The sequence below is a fragment of the Hyperolius riggenbachi genome, chromosome 4 (genome assembly GCF_040937935.1).
Source record: "Hyperolius riggenbachi isolate aHypRig1 chromosome 4, aHypRig1.pri, whole genome shotgun sequence".
Lineage (NCBI taxonomy): Eukaryota > Metazoa > Chordata > Amphibia > Anura > Hyperoliidae > Hyperolius > Hyperolius riggenbachi.
In genome coordinates, this window is record NC_090649.1 from 316,923,428 (window position 1) to 316,941,746 (window position 18,319).

Sequence of the window (18,319 nt, forward strand, 5' to 3'; positions counted from 1 at the left end):
CCTAATGGTACATGGTAGACATACAGGAGTTTGCTCTGGGAATCCCTATGATGGGCTGCATTGTTGCTGTTATTAGTTTCCATTTGTTCATCCATTTAAACACTTGAGGACTGCGATGTTCAACCCCCCTAGTGACCAGGCCATTTTCTTCTAATTGGGCCACTCAGCTTTAAAGTGGACCCAAACTAAAAATACAAGATTTCAGAAATAAAATCTATTTTCTAAATTATAATAATAAATAGCAGCCTTTTTTCAGCTGCATGAGGACAAATTTAAATTATTTTACATTTATTGGAGAAACTACTCCCTTCCTTTCATATTGCCGGCAAATAATCCGGCAAACTGGTGGAGTAGATGGTGTCCGGCAATGGAGGAATTGCTAATGGCTGCCCCCAGTATAACCCTAGTTATGCAAAGAGGAGGGTGAAAAGCAGGCACTGAAATGCTCATAGTCTTGAAGGAGTGTTTATTTATCTTTGTATGTGTCAGACTGATGCAACTAAATATTTTGAATTTAAAAAATGTTTGGTTTGGGTCCGCTTTAAGGCCTCGCCGCAGGGCTGTCCAACTCAGCAAACAAGTGATGTGTGCTTCAGCCTATCACAGCGGATCGCTCCTGTTTCCCCCAGGGGGACAGCCGTGTCACACCGCTGTACCCAGTACACCCCTGCTGTAGATCGCAGTGCTGTACAATGTTAATAGACGTCCCTTTCGCCGTCTAACAGTCTCCGAACGGTGAACACCGCTGGAAGACTAAGGAGGAGCTCTGCTCCATCATTCATGTGAAGATGCGCAATCTCCTGCAATCCCTGCCCGCAGCCATTCACGCCAATCGGCGTGGGGTGGTCCTGGGGCTGCGGCCGCGTTCACGCCAGTTGGCGTGAAGCGGTCGGCTAGAGGTGACTGTTATTATGGAGTTATAATGAGTCAGTGGGAAAAGGGAATGCTGAGGGCACCATGAAAGTGGAATGCCTAGGGGATGGAATTTAAGCCCCATAATGCTCGGTAAGATATGGCAGACACTCTTTATTCTGTGCACTATAGTAGAAACACAGGGACTCCCTTATTCAAGACTGGAGAAGAACTAATAGCATGAGACTTTTGGAAGTCCTCCTTCTTATGCCATTACCCAGCCCTACTATCAGCCAGCCAGTGTGCCCTTAGCATCATCTATCCTATCCTTACCAAGCACAATCTAGCCAATGGCACTGTGTAATCATCTGCTTACATACAAGTACTTATGAGATGTTTTGCCTAGGTGTACAGCACAATCTCATTATTCCCACTTATAATACATCAATCAACTGTGTCTCTAGGTATCTGTTCTGTCAACGTTCTTTTGGCTTACATGGCCAAACACATATGACAACACAGACAATAGAAAAAGCTGCAGGAAATCTCTTTGGGATATGTCTATATTTCCTAACCCAACTAAAAAAAATCAATCGCCACAATAAACACAAAGTATTCTATATATGTTGATCAGTAAAATGTTCAGTATTTTAAGACCTATCTGGACTTGCTGTTAATTAACTATCACCATAAAATAACACTGATAGACAAGGCAGACAGCCAGTCAGCAGACAGTCAATAGGAAAAGCCTCCTGGTCCCTGCTTCTCACCCATTTGATCCGATGCACTGGTGGGCAGGACAAAAAAAAACTATAAGTGCAGAAGAAGGAGAAATTGAAAACGGTTTTTATTTACCCCTTTAGCTGTGCTATATACTGATACACAGAAGTGAGACCTCTAGTGACTGCATGCACATCTAAAAGGATAAAGGTGGCATTTTACTTTAAAGCGGTATCGTCACCATAAAAATCAAATTTCAACAGCAACTGCTCTGAGTGTTTTAAGTGATAAAGATGCTAATCCTGCATTCAAAACTTTTTCTGCTGTTATGATTTGGAGTTATCACATACTTAGGTAACACTGGCCCTTTAGTAGTCGTGCCAAAGAATTGCATGCTGGGGGTTCTTTTTATCTATAATCTATTCCTCCTCTTCCCTTTATTTCCCTGCCAGCTTCTTATCTGAAACCTAATCCCCTACTTACAAGCAAGGCTGAGGTGACTCAACGATTGGAGGAGACAAGAAAAAAAGTAAAGGGCAGAAATGACATCACGAGTTAGCCTTAACTGTGGGCAAAAGACATGGCCCCCACCAGGAACAGAATTCTCGTAATTTACTATATAACATTCACTGAAATCAAACCGTGGACAGTATAATACATGTGTTATGTAAGTAGATCAAGTATTTATCTACTTATATAAATGTTTTTTTCCCTGGCATAGTATGGCTGATCCTACTGCTTTAACAAAAAGACACATGCAGACAGAATAATCTTAGCTGGCTGCCTAACCTACTCTATAGCTGGTGAGATATACTGAGCAGGGCTTTGTGAATTGATGCAACATTTTTCAGTAAATAACCAAACTCTTACCATATGTGAGGAAATCTTATTGAATTTGAAAAAAAAAGTGTAAAATACCAAATGCAGTATTTTACTGACGTAATTTTTTTCCAAACAGCCCTTAGTGAATTGAGTCCATTCTGTTAATGATTAATAATGAAGACTTTACTTTTGGTGCATTTTCAAAAATTGACACTTTGTTGCTGATAATACCACCTGAAAGTGTAATGAACAGCGGAGATGCCGCCGCGTGGTCTAGTGACAGGGTGGCTATCTCCGCGTTCAGACCGGCGGCTTCCACGCAGCAACACGCATCTGGCTCGGCTGGACCTTCTAGTTCACTAAGATGGAGAGCTACACGTGCGCGCGCCAGGCGACAGGACATTTATACCAGCAGAAGGGGAATCAGCTGATCAGGCCGATCAGCTGATCCCAGCTGGACTCTGGATTGGCTGAGTGGCTCGGGCGGAGCTGCATAGCACTGCAAGTATATATAGATCTTGCTTGCCAGTTGCTGGTTGTCTGCCGTTGTGAATACTTACATGTGAGCACTCAGACCTCAGTCATATCCGAAAGTGTGTTAGAACCAGGTGGACCTGGGAATTCACAGTTAGCCAGATTATGCTATTGTTATATACCGTGTTATACTTTAGACCAGTTCCAGGGTGTTGTGACCAAGGACCTCACACCCAAGTTTAGGATTACTGTGTCATTACCATGTTATACTTTAGACCAGTTCCAGGGTGTTGTGACCAAGGACCTCTCACCCAAGCTTAGGATTACTGTGTCATTACCGTGTTATACTTTAGACCAGTTCCAGGGTGTTGTGACCAAGGACCTCACACCCAAGTTTAGGATTACTGTGTCATTACCGTGTTATACTTTAGACCAGTTCCAGGGTGTTGTGATCAAGGACCTCACACCCAAGCTTAGGATTACTGTGTCATTACTGTGTTATTCTTTAGACTAGTTCCTGGGTGTCTAGACCAAGGTCCTCACACCCCAGACTAGGATTGTGATTTATATCTGTTATGACCATTTGCTCGGGTGTTGCCGACCTGGCCTGCCCGACCCTTCTGGCTGTCACTCATCCCTCGAGTGTTCAGTCTGTCTGTACTACCTGTGACACTATTCCACCAAGTGTCAGTTAGCTGCAAGGACCTCTTGCTCATCAGAGAGTCCTTCCTGCAGCACAGCCAGTGGCCTCTATCCCATTGGAATCCCCTAGCTGCAGTATAGTCTGATTTCCAGTTTACCAGGGAATCACTGGCTGCCAGATTATCACTATCTCCTCTCTCTAGGAGATAGTCCCTGCACAGCCCAGGGCCACCTGCCCCTCAGGTGATTCCTGGCCGAGCTGCCTAAATCTCCCGCCTCACGGGAGATAGCCTACAGTTACACCAAACACTTACACTTTCTTAGGTGTCCAGAGGTTAGTCATACCTGTATTATTGGTGATTCTGCAGATCATCCATAATCAGGTATACATCTGTATTGTTGATGATTCTGCAGATCATCAATAATCAGATTCTCTCTGTGTGCTGACACCGATCGTTACAGGAAGGTTCACAGACTGATGGCCAATAATATGATCTGTGAATTACATGTAATATTTTATTCTCCAAACCACTAATACCAATATTTCCTACTATATGCTTGGTGATTGATTCTGCGACCCATGGGCACGTAAAGTGACGGACTGAGTCATTGATTGTACTGTTTAATTGATATTGTGTTAACAGTGAGTGAGCGCACTTTTAAATTGGGTTGATTGTAATATTTCCTACTGGCAGTAAGATGAAGAGAAACAAAAACCATCAAGGCTGAGGAAAAAAACTCTGTGCTCAAAAGCTTATTAGTTAGCCAATACAAGTTACTGCCTATGGTCATTCTTTATACATCTTCTATATGCAGTGCCTAATCCTGAGAGGCAGAAGGCCAGGATTTCATCAATACAATACTTCCATCATTTTACATACCTGCTGATGTCTCCCGGAATTTCTCACTGGCCTTCTTCTTTCTCCATTTCCAGGGCTTGAAGATCTTGCCTATGGAAGACAACCTTCCTTTCCTCTTCAGCGGAGGCGTTTGATTGCCTGAGTTGGGTGCATCACAGTTTGCAATGGAAGATTTGTCCAGCCCATCAACTGTTAAATAAAAGCACCAGTTAGATGAATGTACTTAAACAACACAGTTTAAATCTAAAGTAATCCATACCATAGGTCAGCAAGTAAAGGTGCCCATACATGGTACAATTTTTTATTTATTTTCGATTAGATAATTTAGTTAGATTATTCCGTTAGATCGAATATAAAGATTTTTCCAGCATGTCCGATCAGATTTTTCTTGAAATAATGGGATAATTGTTCAAATTTCTTGATCGTTAAAAAATAATATTTTCAACTTTTATTCAATTTGATCATTTAGATCGAATAAACGGGAAAATCGAACGTTTTTATTGTATCGTGTATGGGCACCATAAGAACCTTAGGTGGCCACATCTTAGTCCTGTCAGGTGCAACTCTGTGGAATGTTTGTTTTGGAGAATTCTGAAGCCAGTACAAATAATACCTGGTCTCCCAGAATGCTTCCTTACACTTCTTTTGCCTGGGATCAGAGCTTAGTAGTATTGAGCACAGGAAATGAGGGACAACAAATCTACTTTCTTCAAATGTATTAGTTATTGCTGTCCCTGTCCCTGTAATGGTTTACTGATTTCTCAGAAGGTCAGAAAAAGAGGGACATTCAGTCCAAAGACAAGACAACAATAAAATCCCAAAGAGTTTCTAAACCCTTTCACACTGTATAAAACTCAAACTGTACGTCCTGAAGTTGGGCTTTAACATTACAGTCCAGCGGTTTAGCCTTTGCTTTAGTTTAGAGACCTGCTGCAATGCATTCCAAAAACTTCATATACATGTTTTTGCATATGTGTCACAGAAAGACTAAAACGTCCCTGCGTGAGACAGAATAAGAAAGTCAGCTGACGTGTGTTCGTGCCAGTCACAGGGGACAACATGCAGCTGCATAAACATTTTTCAAAACCTCAATCCCAGTTCATGCCAAAACAAAAATCAAAACGAGACTCCTTGGTAACTATCCCCTTAGGGAGGGTGTAAAGATAAAGAGAAACAGAGCTAAAACAAAAGCAGAAGTACTACCAAAAATAACAGAAATGCAACTTCAAGAACCTACGTTCAAGCATCATATTATTGATACATATTCCGCTTTATGAAGAAAACAGCTGCTAAGTCATTTTTATTTTTTAACGCATTAAAGAGCTGTGGCCAGATTGATAATGTGTGAAATGTGGATTAAGAGCTCTTTTTACATAAGCAGTAAGGTACTTGTTTTTCCAGTGGTTTTCCTGTTGAGAAACTGTTGTTTGCCACTGGGAAAATGGACACTTTAACCTTCTATAGGGCCATACAGCAGAGTAAAAATAGGCAGTCATTAAAAGTATTAACTAGGCCAAGAATTTGAAAACCTTCACAGGCAGCATCCTGCGAGGGAGAAATGTGCATCGTTCTGTTACGACTGCAGCATTGGTCCGAATGCTGGACAAACACTGACACCAAACCTGAGCTAAACAGTGGCTAGTGGTGATAGGGACATACATCAGATATCCACCTATGAGGACAGCCTGCGCTGCAATGTGTTCTCATGGGCCTGCTGTTTGGGTACCACAGTAGTTAAGTGGTTAGCTTATCTGCATTATACTGTTTGGGTCCCACATTTGATTCCCACCAAGAGGCACTAGGTGCATGGTGATTCCATTCTACCCTCAGGTTTGAGTGGATTTCATTGCAAGGTCCAAAAGCATACATACGGTCTGTCACACAATATAGATACTAGAGTGGGTGAACTGGAACCCCCTAGAGGTCAGTGTAAGATGAAAATAGTCTCTGTAAAGATCTGCATAAAATAATATTTTGTATTGTCTGATCATTTATTGTTTATTGAACTGATCATGTAAATAAACAGAACAGTGCAGTGACAGGTTTGCTCCATTAAGAATATGAATGATAAAAGGCATTTACTAGCATACTGAAACCTCTGTTACCAGCAACCTAAAGACCAGCTACACAAAAACTTTGCATTATGTTTGGCCCACTCTAGACCACCAGGGAATCTATATTGGAGGTGAAGCCCTAGATAGAACACCAGGGAAGCCATAAGAGGAGGTAGGGGGCAAGCACTAAACACCGGGGAACTGTAGGGGAGGGGGGGCACTAGACACCAAGGAACTGTATAGGGGAGGGAAGAGGACCACTGGACACTAGAGAGCTGTATAGGAGTTAGAGGGGGGCAATTAGACCTTTATAAGGTGGCCAGTAGACATTGAGGATGGCCCACAACTTGATCCCAGTGTTTAATTTCGGCCCACTTTGTATTTGAGTTTGACACCCCTGCCCTAGGATCTCAACAAATGGTCCGTGTACCCAAGGGGGTACTTTATTTGGGCTGTGGAGGTACTTGAATCAGTCATAGTCAACCCATTTTAGTAGATTTTGAAATAAAAAAAAATCATACATCATGTAGAAATGTACATGAGTGAGCATTTAGTTAATTAAAAGCATCAAGGAATATTATACACCATTATAAAGTACTTCTAAAGGCTCATTCACATGTGCAACTTTTCTGCCCAACTATCGTCCAAACTTGGTCTGTTGGACGATAGTTGGGCATGTGAACATTTGACAAATGACTATACGAGCGATTACAGGCAGTGTGCCCCATTAACTCACACGATTGTTGGGCTGATATCGTGCAGTTGGTCATGTGTTTACAAGTCCTTTGAACTTCTTGTACTTGAATGCGGCCATATCGTGCAGTCCGTCGTTCCACTTGCGTGTACAGTATACATATGAGTTGATTGTTTAATTGCTTGGTCGTGCCGTTGGTCATGTCGTCGGATTGGTTATGCGGAAAAGTTGCACATGTGTATGAGCCTTTAGAAATATGTATCTAGGGTTACCCGAGATGAGGTTACTCACAATAGTGGGACTTGGTCAGTGCAGTCATTAGTAAACGGAATCAGAGCCATACGGGACATTACCCGAGGGAGGGGCTTCTGCTCATGGAAGGAGCTGCAGAGAACACAATGGGATGCTGTGACTGGCATACAGGGCCATTGCTTCCATAGAGGCAAAGGGGGCAATTGCCTCAGGGCCCCAGAGCCTGTGGGGACCCCCCAAGGTGTCCCCCTCCCCTCCAAATATGGTGACCCATGAGAGCTGGAATGCTGTTTGTACACTCTGTATCATCAAGGGAGTCTCCCCAGTTACTTTTGCCAAAGGGCTTCATTATAGCTAGAACTGGCCCTGCTGGCAGAAGTGGAATTACACAGTATGGGAGAACTGATTCACAAGTATGGAGAACATGGAACTGGGGAGAGTGCAGATGGCAGGAGGGGGGCTGCTGCTTTATGTGAACGAGGGGCAACTGTACCTGGGGGGCAGGCTGCCCATAGGAAGGCGAGGTTGCAGTGTCTAATGAACAACTATTTGCTTTCTAATAATAACAAGCAGTGGATAATAGCTCTGGAGTTGGACTATATTTAGCACTAGGGTGTGCAAATTATAAACATTTCTGACAGAATAAGTATGACTTTGAATGCTCACATGTCACTTGCACCTCCCTAGTCTCTCCCAGCTTCTGGATACAAGTCACATGGATCTCTTCCTATTCTGTGTGTTCAAACTGTATACATCAATTAGTCACAGAGGCTTTTCAAAAGATCCATTAATATGTCCACAAATATGCATGTAAAATATGATACAATTTGCAGAATTTCTGATATTTTACACTGTTTTCTCATTTGCTATGTAAATCACTGAAACATCTGTTTGGTGGAAATGGCATATTTTTTATAAAGGAAAGACAGAGGATGGCCTAACATGGCCTGCTATCTTTAGTATCTCCCTCTGATGTGGGACAGGGACAGATAATTAATTCCCTGTAATAGAAGTTCAAAATACAGCAATGGATGTGGGAACTGAGCTTGGATGGACATGAAATATCAGTCTGCAGCTTTTGAAGCTAGCAAGATTCCTACCTATCGTATACTGAATCAGGAACATCATCAAAATCATACTCTTTACAGTTTTAATGTACTTATATTTCAAATATGTGCTTAAAGTGAAACTGAAGTGAAAAAAAACTGAATGAATTGTATGTGTAGTATGGATAATTCATACAACATTAGTAGCAAAGAAAAGAGTGTTATATTTTTATTTTCAGTTATATAGCTTTTTTTTTTTTTTATAACATTGCATCATTCTCTAATATTTGCAGTTTACGAACTTCCTGGCAGAAAAACTTTAAATGAACAAGAAACTGTGAGAGGCAGGTTAAAATAAGTGCTTCAGAAAATAGCACTGTAGCCAATCAAGTTTGGTTGGAGAGCTCAGAGAAGCTCTTTTGCATAGATAACATCCGAAGTTCTTGTACTGGAAACAATAGGAGACTCTGTTCTTTGATACTAATGTTCTATGTTCTAATGTTCATAGCTGTTGTTCATAGCTGCACTACACATACAAATCCTTATCTCATAAGTTTATTTTCACTTCAGATTCCCTTTAGGCTCCCTGCACACTGCAATTCTGAATTGCGATTCCAATTCCGCTCTTTAACCACTTTACCCCCGCGCGTACGTATTTCTCCGCCCCTTTTTCCATCCTTTAAAAACCAGGGATGGAGAAACACGTACTTTCCGCGTTCCCGACGCTGCCCGCGCTCCCGCTCGTAAACACGCCGCCCGCCGCTAGTAAAACCGCCGCCGCCCGCTCGCCCAGAGATCAATGAACGGGAAAATCCATTCCCGTTCGTTGATCTAAGCCCCGCAATGATCAGCTGCTCTTCTATGGGCAGCGCGATCATTGTGAGAAAAAACTCACGTGTCCATGCTCATTATACTTCCTCCAAGCTTCCGGAAGGAAGCTTGGAGGTCGCATTAAAACAAAAAGTTACTGTGGCCATCTTGTGGCCAAATAGTAAACTACACCCTACACATTTTTCACATACAAATAAATGACTTTTACACATAAAATTAACTCATTACCTCCCACACTCCCCATTTTTTTTTTTTTGTAATTAAAAAAAAATTAAAAAATTTACAATTAAAAAAAATACATAAATAGTTACCTTAGGGACTGAACTTTTTAAATATTTATGTCAAGAGGGTATAACACTGTTACTTTATAAACTATGGGCTTGTAATTAGGGATGGACGCAAAACTGAAAAAAATGCACCTTTATTTCCAAATAAAATATTTGCGCCAAACATTGTGATAGGGACATAATTTAAATGGTTTTATAACCGGGACAAAAGGGCAAATACGTTTCATGGGTTTTAAAGAGGAACTGTAACATAAAAATATCCCCTGGGGGGTACTCACCTCGGGTGGGGGAAGCCTCCGGATCCTAATGAGGCTTCCCACGCCGTCCTCCATCCGTCAGGGGTCTCGCTGCAGCCCTCCGTGGAGTCCGGGCAGCGGTGACGTCATTATTTACCTTCCTGGCTCCTGCGCAGGCGCTCTGACGGCTTTCCATTCCGAACTACACGGAAATACCCGATCGCCGTCGGGTCCGCTCTACTGCGCAGGCGCAAGTTTCCTGCGCCTGCGCAGTAGAGCGGACCCGAATGAGATCGGGTATTTCCGTGTAGTTCGGAATGGAAAGCCGCCACAGCGCCCCCGCTGGAGCCAGCAAAGGTAAATATTGAAATGACAGTCGGCACAGTCGCCGGCTGTTCGGAGGGCTGCGGAGAGACCCCCGTGGGACAGAGGACGGCGTGGGAAGCCTCATTAGGATCCGGAGGCTTCCCCCACCCGAGGTGAGTACCCCCCAGGGGATCTTTTGAATGTTACAGAGTCTCTTTAATTACAGTAGCATGCATTATTTAAAAACTATAATGGCCGAAAACTGAAAAATAATTATTTTTTTCCCCACATTTTTCCTATTTTCCCATTAAAACACATTTAGAAAAAAATAATTCTTGGCATAATGTCCCACCTAAAGAAAGCCTAATTGGTGGCGAAAAAAACAAGATATAGTTCATTTCATTGCGATAAGTAATAATAAAGTTATAGACGAATGAATGGAAGGAGCGCTGAAAGGTGAAAATTGCTCTGGTGCTCAGGGGGTAAAACCCCTCAGTGGTGAAGTGGTTAAAATCCGATTCCGATTTTCCCTGAATGCCATCGACAGAAAAACGCAGAAAAAACGCAGCATGCAGTAACGATTAAAAATCGGAGATCAGAATCGCATGTAAAAAATGATTAAAAATCAGAATCGGAATCGCATGCAGTATGCAGGGAGTGTTGGGGCTCGTTTCCACTGCTGCGGTGCGGAATCGCCTGGACAAAATCGCATGCGGATGCGTTCCCGCATGCTTTTTCCCTGCGATTTCGCATGGCTAAGAAGCAGGCGAATTTAACCATGTCACTGCCTGTGTAAATTTCCATAACATTACATGCGAAATCGCACGCAAAATCGCGGGGAAAACCGCATGACAAAGCCGCATGCGATTTCCCTATTAACAGCATTGCGGGCGATTTGCCCGCATTCCAGCCGCACGCGAAATCTGGCAGATTTCCCCCGCACACCAAAACGCACCCGCACGACGCACAAGTGGAAACAATCCCATCCACTTGTATTGCCTATGCGGTGCCCGCATGCGGATTCGCTATAGTGGAAACGAGCCCTTAAAGTGAGCCCCTGATCAATCATGCATTTTTTTCAGATACAGTCATGTCATCCCTAGTATGTACAGAAGAAGCTATTACACTGTTATTACACTAAGGGCCTGGTTCCACTACACGCAGATTGGATGCAGACTGGATGCAGAAAAACTGACTCCAATGAATACCTATGGGAAAATCTGCATCAGAAAAATCGCGTTTAGTGGAAACAAGCCCATAGGCATTAATTGGAGTCAGTTTTTCTGTATCCATTCTGCATCCAATTTGCATGTAGTGGAAATAGGCCTTAACAGTAAGACCTGGTTCACACATAAATCTGTGCATTTCCAGTCCGGTCCAGTACTGTCCTGTCTTTCATTAGTTGTGTATCAGTTTTCTACAGTTTTACCTGATTGGACCGGAAATGTACATCTTTTATGTATGAACACAGCCATAGAAAACTGATACAAAACTGACAGGACAGGACTGGACCGGAAATGTACAGATTTATGTTTGAACACGTCCATAGAAACACAAGCAAAACTGATGCCAACTGTCAAAAACTGACGGGACTGGACACCTTTTTATGTGTGAACCAAGCCTAAACAAATCCCCACTGATTCTGCAGAGGTAAACTCTATAAAGGTGTCCTTACCTGCATAGATTGCCACCCGACGTGGCAAAAAGAATGATCCCTCTCTGATCTGAATGGGATCAGAGAGGGATCTATTCTTACCTCACAGCACATAGATTTTCAATATGAACATCACATCAAACTGCAGTGTCCCACTGTTCGATGCACTGCAATACTACTAGGTTTTTTTCCTATTAAAGAGACACTGAAGCGAAAAAAAAATGATGATATTATGATTTGTATGTGTAGTACAGCTAAGGAAAAAAAACATTAAGATCAGATACATCAGTCTAATTGTTTCCAGTACAGGAAGAGTTGAGAAACTCCAGTTGTTATCTCTATGCAAAAAAGCTATTAAGCTCTCCGGTAACTTAGTCGTGGAGAGGGCTGTTATCTGACTTTTATTATCTCAACTGTAATTGAACTGTTTACTTTTCCTCTGCTAGAGGAGAGTTCATTACTTCACACACTGCTCTGAAAGACTCATTTTGAATGCTGAGTGTTGTGTAATCTGCACATATTATAGAGTGATGCAATGTTAGAAAAAACACTATATGCCTGAAAATAAAAATATGAGAATATTTCCTTTGCTGCTAATCTTCTAGTAATTATTCATAGTACACAACCAATTCATTATATCATATATTTTTTTCGCTTCAGTGTCTCTTTAAGTTGACTTTTATAGACACACATCTTCAGTATGTAACATTATTCACAGGAGTTCATCTGACAAGTTCATAAACCTTTACTACAGCAAAGGACAGCCATTATCAACACAGGAGCTGCCCCACCTTATCCTGCCTTTACCACAATCATTCTATTCGTTCAGTGCCACCATTTTATATCTTAACATTTCCAGTGGGTGAAAGGAGGGGAGAGGGGAAATTTCCAGAAATAATCATGCCCTAGATTTTCTGATCGCTTGCTAGAAATGTTCTGTAGGTTCAGCTGGAGTCCAGGCAAATGTGAGAAAAGGGCAATTTCATTCAGCTATTTATTTCCTGTTGTTAAGTAGCACTTATATTGTAACTTGTTTTATGAAGATTCTCCACTAAACTTGTGTCATAACTTTGTAAATGCTTGTGTCAAGTTTCCATTTTCCTCCTGTAATTTAATAACACCAGCGTGTAATAGGCTGGTGCTTCCTAAACTAAGTATGAAAATAATTCAGCACTGACATATCATGTAGCATTTTACAAAGGACATAGAACTATTACCATATCCATTTCTGTTGCCACAGTTAACCCTGCATATAAAAATAAGATTTTGGTATGTAAAAACAACAACAAAAAAGATAGTTTTAATAAAGTATTTATAAAATGACTCAAAATGTAAACAATTTAATAACAGGGTACTCTGTCATACTGTAATTAAAAAGTGCAAATCTAGAAAATAATTCTATGAAACAAAACAAATAAAAGACATCTGCCCAGTTTTAGGGCCCTTGTACACTGAGGCAGTGCAGCATTTTCGCCACAGCCTACCGCAGGGCAATGAAGGTCTATGGGGTAGTTCATACTACCCACAGTGTAGTGCGCTGGAAGTGCCCTGTCTAACGCAAGCGCATACCTACATTACCATGCAGCTCCTGCGGCGGACCAGAAGTCATGCAAGTCTATGGCGACGCATGTGTGTTATAATGCCACCCCCAAGTTTTGCCCGTTACGCGGAAGCATATTTTAACAATACGCTTCCACGCACGTGAATTCTTCAGCCACAGGAAGTGAGCATCACTTCCTGCTTGGCCGGCTGCCAGACATGGGATTACCGCTTACTAACGTGGTAATCCCCGAAGGCCGCTAACACCAATCCACAGTGTGAAACCGGCCTTAAGGTTTTCGGCTTCTTTTTAGTGTGGTGGTAACCACGATAACACAGTGTACATAACAAAAGAGTAATGGCTATACAATCTGTCACTTCCCAACATCTTAAAATGTCATGATCCATGAGGAGCTTGCCCACCTATGAGCACAGAAATTACACTGGGGGTAAGGTTGCACTAGAGGTGTGTTTCATACATTCACGCCTCAGGGATAGAGATGGATTGTTGAATTAAGGTTCTATTAAAGAGGAGCTGTCAGCCATACTGTCTCAGAAAAAAAAACACATATATCTATATATATAATAGAGTAAGTGCCTCAACCTTCAAACAAGAAGAAGAAGTAGCGCCCTGCCCCCAGGGCCGGTCCAAGCACGAAGAAGGGGCTGGTCCAAGCAAGAAGAAGGAGCTGGTCCAAGCAAGAAGAAGGAGCTGGTCCAAACAAGAAGAAGGGGCTGGTCCAAGCAAGAAGAAGAAGTAGTGCCATATCAAACCAAGGGCAAAGAGGGATAATTTGCATATTCAGTAATGTTCACTTATAGCGGAATTATTGCAGATTTGCTTCTGTTTTAAGAAGGAAAATTACACCAAGCTTTGCTTTTTTTTAGTAGGAGGTCTTTTTGGTCTATTTTATCCCCCTGTACATTCTTAGTAGTTTGGGTCACCCTGAGCTGCTTGGTTACTCTGTTGTACTGGTCCAAGCCCTATCTCATACAGCCTTATCAATCCCTGCCATGTACTGATGAGGACCAAAAGTCTGAAATAGGCTGGCACATGTGGGTTTGATATGTCTGTGTAAAACTTAAAGCTATAGGCTTGCTTGGCTTACTAAGGGTGAAAAAGAATAATTTGCATATTTAGTAGCGGTGCATTGTGGGTAATCACAAATGTTCACTTATAGTTGAATTATTGCAGTTTTTTCTGTTTTAAAGGCCTTCTGAGGCCAAAATCTGCCCCCAAAACGTAAAAAAAGTTAACTACCTGCATGACTTTGTAAGGCATGGAGGACGCCGTCCGCACCCTCTGTGCCATTCCGCCTGGTCCCCTCTGCTTAATAGCCCCTGAAAGACTGCGACCCCACGGTCCGGGTCGGTATCTGCAGCCTGCATAAAGATGGCCGCCAGAGCTGGCCACGGCTGCGCAGCTCTAGGGCCAACCCTCCGATCCACGCTGCCTGTTACGTGGATCGGGGGTTGGCCCTAGAGCAGCACAGCCGCAGTAGCGGCTATGGCTATTATTCATGAAAGTGCTGTCGGTATGGAGAATCAGTGCGGGAAAACACTGCTGGCAGTGTTTTAGACTTCTGGGTGGGCATTCATAAAAAAGTATCCATGTGCGTTAGCAGTGCGGATATTCCCCGAACTAGGCAGGCGGTAGGCTTGCAGAGACACGGAAGCTGTCGAGTTGATACATTTCTCCGTGTTCCGCTCTGCTGCAGCTGACTGGGAGGTCTGTGTCTCCATTCACTTACATTGGTATCGCCACATCAGAGTGAGCGGTACTTCCCGACCTCACACCGCTTGCGGTTATTTTTTGAATAAACATTTTGCTACATTTGTTCCAATAATCACCGCACAAGGCGGTGATTTATCACTCTGCTCGGTAGTGTCATTTTTTCATTCGGAAAGAGCCTTTATGAATGCTGACTTTGCTAAGTGGTCGGTAAAGTCAGCTGTTATTGCAGATTTCCTTCTGTTTTAAAAAGTCAAATTACACCAATACAGTGTGCGGCATTGCAGGAAGTGACGACAGTGGAGCGCATGATGGAATACGGTAGAGGTGAGTCTTCCCCGCCCGCTGCCTCTTACTAATAGTGGCGGCTTCTACTGTGCTTAAGCTGGAGGGGAGTGCACATGGGGGACCCAGGTGAGGGGGGTTCCTGCTGAGCTTAAGCTGGAGGTAGAGCACACATGGGGGACCCAGTTGAGGGGGGGTCCAACCCCCCTCCCCACCGCTGTGCCCAATACCCTCTTCTTGCCCTCTACCCTCTTATGCGGTGGATGCTACGCCGCGGGTCGGCTAGTAAGTAGATAAATACTTGCTCTACTTACATAACATATGTATTGCATTGTCCACGTTTTGATTTTAGGGATTTTTCCAAAGTAAAAAAAAGACAAAATCCTTCTTAGCATTTCCCATTTTAACTAGTAGCTGAAGCCTATGACAGCTGATCACGGAGATTGGCTGGCGGGAGAAGGGAAGGAGGGGGGAATTACAATAGTTAAAAAAACTAAACTTTTTTTAAATCAACCCTTTCTGGACCAGCACCCTCTGCCCCCTTAAGGACCAGAGGATGCTGGTCCAGTAAACCGCCGCTTCCCGTTGAATCGCCGCAAGTTACAGTCGCTCCCGCCGGACACTCCGCTCTGTCCCCGCCGCAAGCTGCTCTCTCTGCCGTCACTATTACGGCAGAGCGCTGTGAGCCGGGCAGGAGCCGCTTTCATTGGCTCCTGACCCTGTCATTTCATGTAAGCCAATGGGAACAGCTTACACGAATGACAGGGCCAGGAGCCAATGAAAACGGCTCCTGCCCGGCTCACAGTGCTCTGCCGTCATAGAGGCGGCAGGGCATCACATTGAGGCGGGGGCAGAGCGGACCGAGCGACGGGGACGGGCGGGGGCGCGCGGTCAATGGGACGTAGAGCTTACGTCTGGTCAGGACCGCAGCGCCCCCTGCCCGCCGTAGATTTATGCTCGTTCTGTCCGCAGGTAGTTTAAAAACATACAAATAAACAAAAAAAATAAACAATTAAACATCTGGGGGGCAATCAGATCCTACCAACAGAGAGCTCTGTTGGTGGGGAGAAAAGGGGTTGGGGAATCACTTGTGTACCGTGTCATGTGGCTCTGCAGCTTGGCCTTAAAGCTGCAGTGGCCAATTTAATAAAAAAAATGGCCTGGTCTTTAGGGCGGTTTAACCCTGCAGTCCTTAAGTGGTTAAGTGTGGCTATTTTAAAGCCAATCCTGATGTCATTTGCTGCTCTACTCTCCTCTGCCTGCCGCCATTCACTATAGAAAGTGCATTGTCTCAGCATGATAAATATTGGCCAATCAGAAAGGAACAGAGGTGTGGGAGGGGAAAACAGGAGGGAAAGAGGCTTCAGCCAATCAGGCTGCATTAGTTAGGTCTGAGGGGAAAGTAGAGAAGCTAAAAAGGACAACCCAGCATGCCCTGCAACTTCCTTTTCGTGTACCAAATTTTGTGTGTACCAAATAAGAGCCAGGTAAACTGGGGAATGATCATTTATCAACAAGTAAAGTAATAGTGATTTTAACTTTTGGATTGCCTGGTTAGCATCCTTATTACTTGTTTAGTCCAACACTCACGTAGGGACAAGTGACTTACGAAGGCACATGGAGAAAAGGCACAAACTGCAATGGGAAGAGCACCTGAGCAAAAGCAGCACACAAAGGAAAAGCCACCCTCCTTCTCCTCTTCCTCCTTCAGGTGCAGCATCTTCAGCCGCTTTCTCCCTTGCATCTTCACAGCCACCCTCCTCCACTCCGCCTCTGCCCTTGAGCGGTTTCTGCTCCTCTGCCCACAGCAGCCAGGTGTCCGTGAAGGAAATCTTTGAGCGGAAGAAGACAATTTCTGCCAGTCACCCCCTTGCCCGGCATTTGACAGCTGGCGTGGCAGAACTGTTAGTTCGCCAGCTGTTGCCATACCAGCTGGTGGACTCTGAGGCCTTCCATAAACATGTGGCCATTGGGACACAGCAGTGGAAGATACCAGGCCGCAATTATTTCTCTAAAAAGGCGATACCCAAACTGTACCGTGGAGAGGCAAGTGGTGTCATCTCTGGCACACAGCGTTGGGTCAAGGGTCCACCTGACCACAAATGCCTGGTCTGCCAAGCACGGTCAGGGCTGCTACATTACTTACACAGCCCATTGGGTCAACCTGGTGACCAATGGCAAGCAAGGAGTACGTGGCTGTGCAGCGGACCAACTTGTGACACCTCCACGGCTTGCAGGCAGGCCTCCTGCCACCTCCTGCTACATCCTCTTCACTGTCATCCTCCTTCTCCTCCTTGGCTGAGTGGCAGTTCAACTCTACTGGTGCTGCGATCTCCTCTCCAGCTACACAGCCCCACCTCCCCAGGGCCTATGCTGCATGCTAGGTACAACAGTGTCACGCCATCTTAGACATGTCTTGCCTCAAAGCGGAGAGTCACACTGGACCAGCTCTCCTGGCTGCTCTTAACAAACAGGTGGATCAGTGGCTGACCCCGCACCAGCTGGAGATCGGCAACGTGGTGTGTGATAACAGCAGCAATCTCCTCTCCGCATTGAATTTGGGAAAGCTGACACATGTACCCTGCATGGCACGTGTGCTCAATCTGGTCATTCAAAGATTTGTGTCAAAGTACCCAGGCTTAGAGGACATCCTGAAGCAGTCCAGGAAGTTGTGTGGGCATTTCAGGCGGTCTTGCACAGCCATGGCACGCTTTGCGTACATTCAGCGGAGAAAAAACTTTCAGGTGAGACGCTTGATATGTGATAGCCCGACTCACTGGAATTTGACCCTGGTCTTTTTCTCTCGCCTGCTAGAACAGGAGAAAGCCGTCACCCAGTACCTGTACAATTACAGTAAAAGGACACAATCTAGGGAGATGGGGATGTTCTGGCCCAACAACTGGACACTGATGCGAAATGCATGCAGGCTCATGTGGCCGTTTGAAGAGGTGACCAACCTGGTGAGTCGCAGTGAAGGCACCATCAGCGATTTGATCCCCTACGCTTACTTCCTGGAGCGTGCCGTGCGTAGAG

The 18,319-nt window shown here is 44.1% G+C and overlaps 1 protein-coding gene across 3 annotated transcripts in view; it reads right to left on the reverse strand.

The window, feature by feature from the left end:
- PHACTR2 (phosphatase and actin regulator 2) overlaps window positions 1–18,319 on the reverse strand; it is a 171,351-nt gene that overhangs the window by 64,070 nt on the left and 88,962 nt on the right. For all 3 annotated transcript variants that reach the window (XM_068231696.1, XM_068231695.1, XM_068231697.1), the window contains exon 2: window positions 4,392–4,559. In XM_068231696.1, the coding sequence (XP_068087797.1) occupies window positions 4,392–4,559 (168 nt within the window). The remainder of the gene's footprint in view (window positions 1–4,391; window positions 4,560–18,319) is intronic.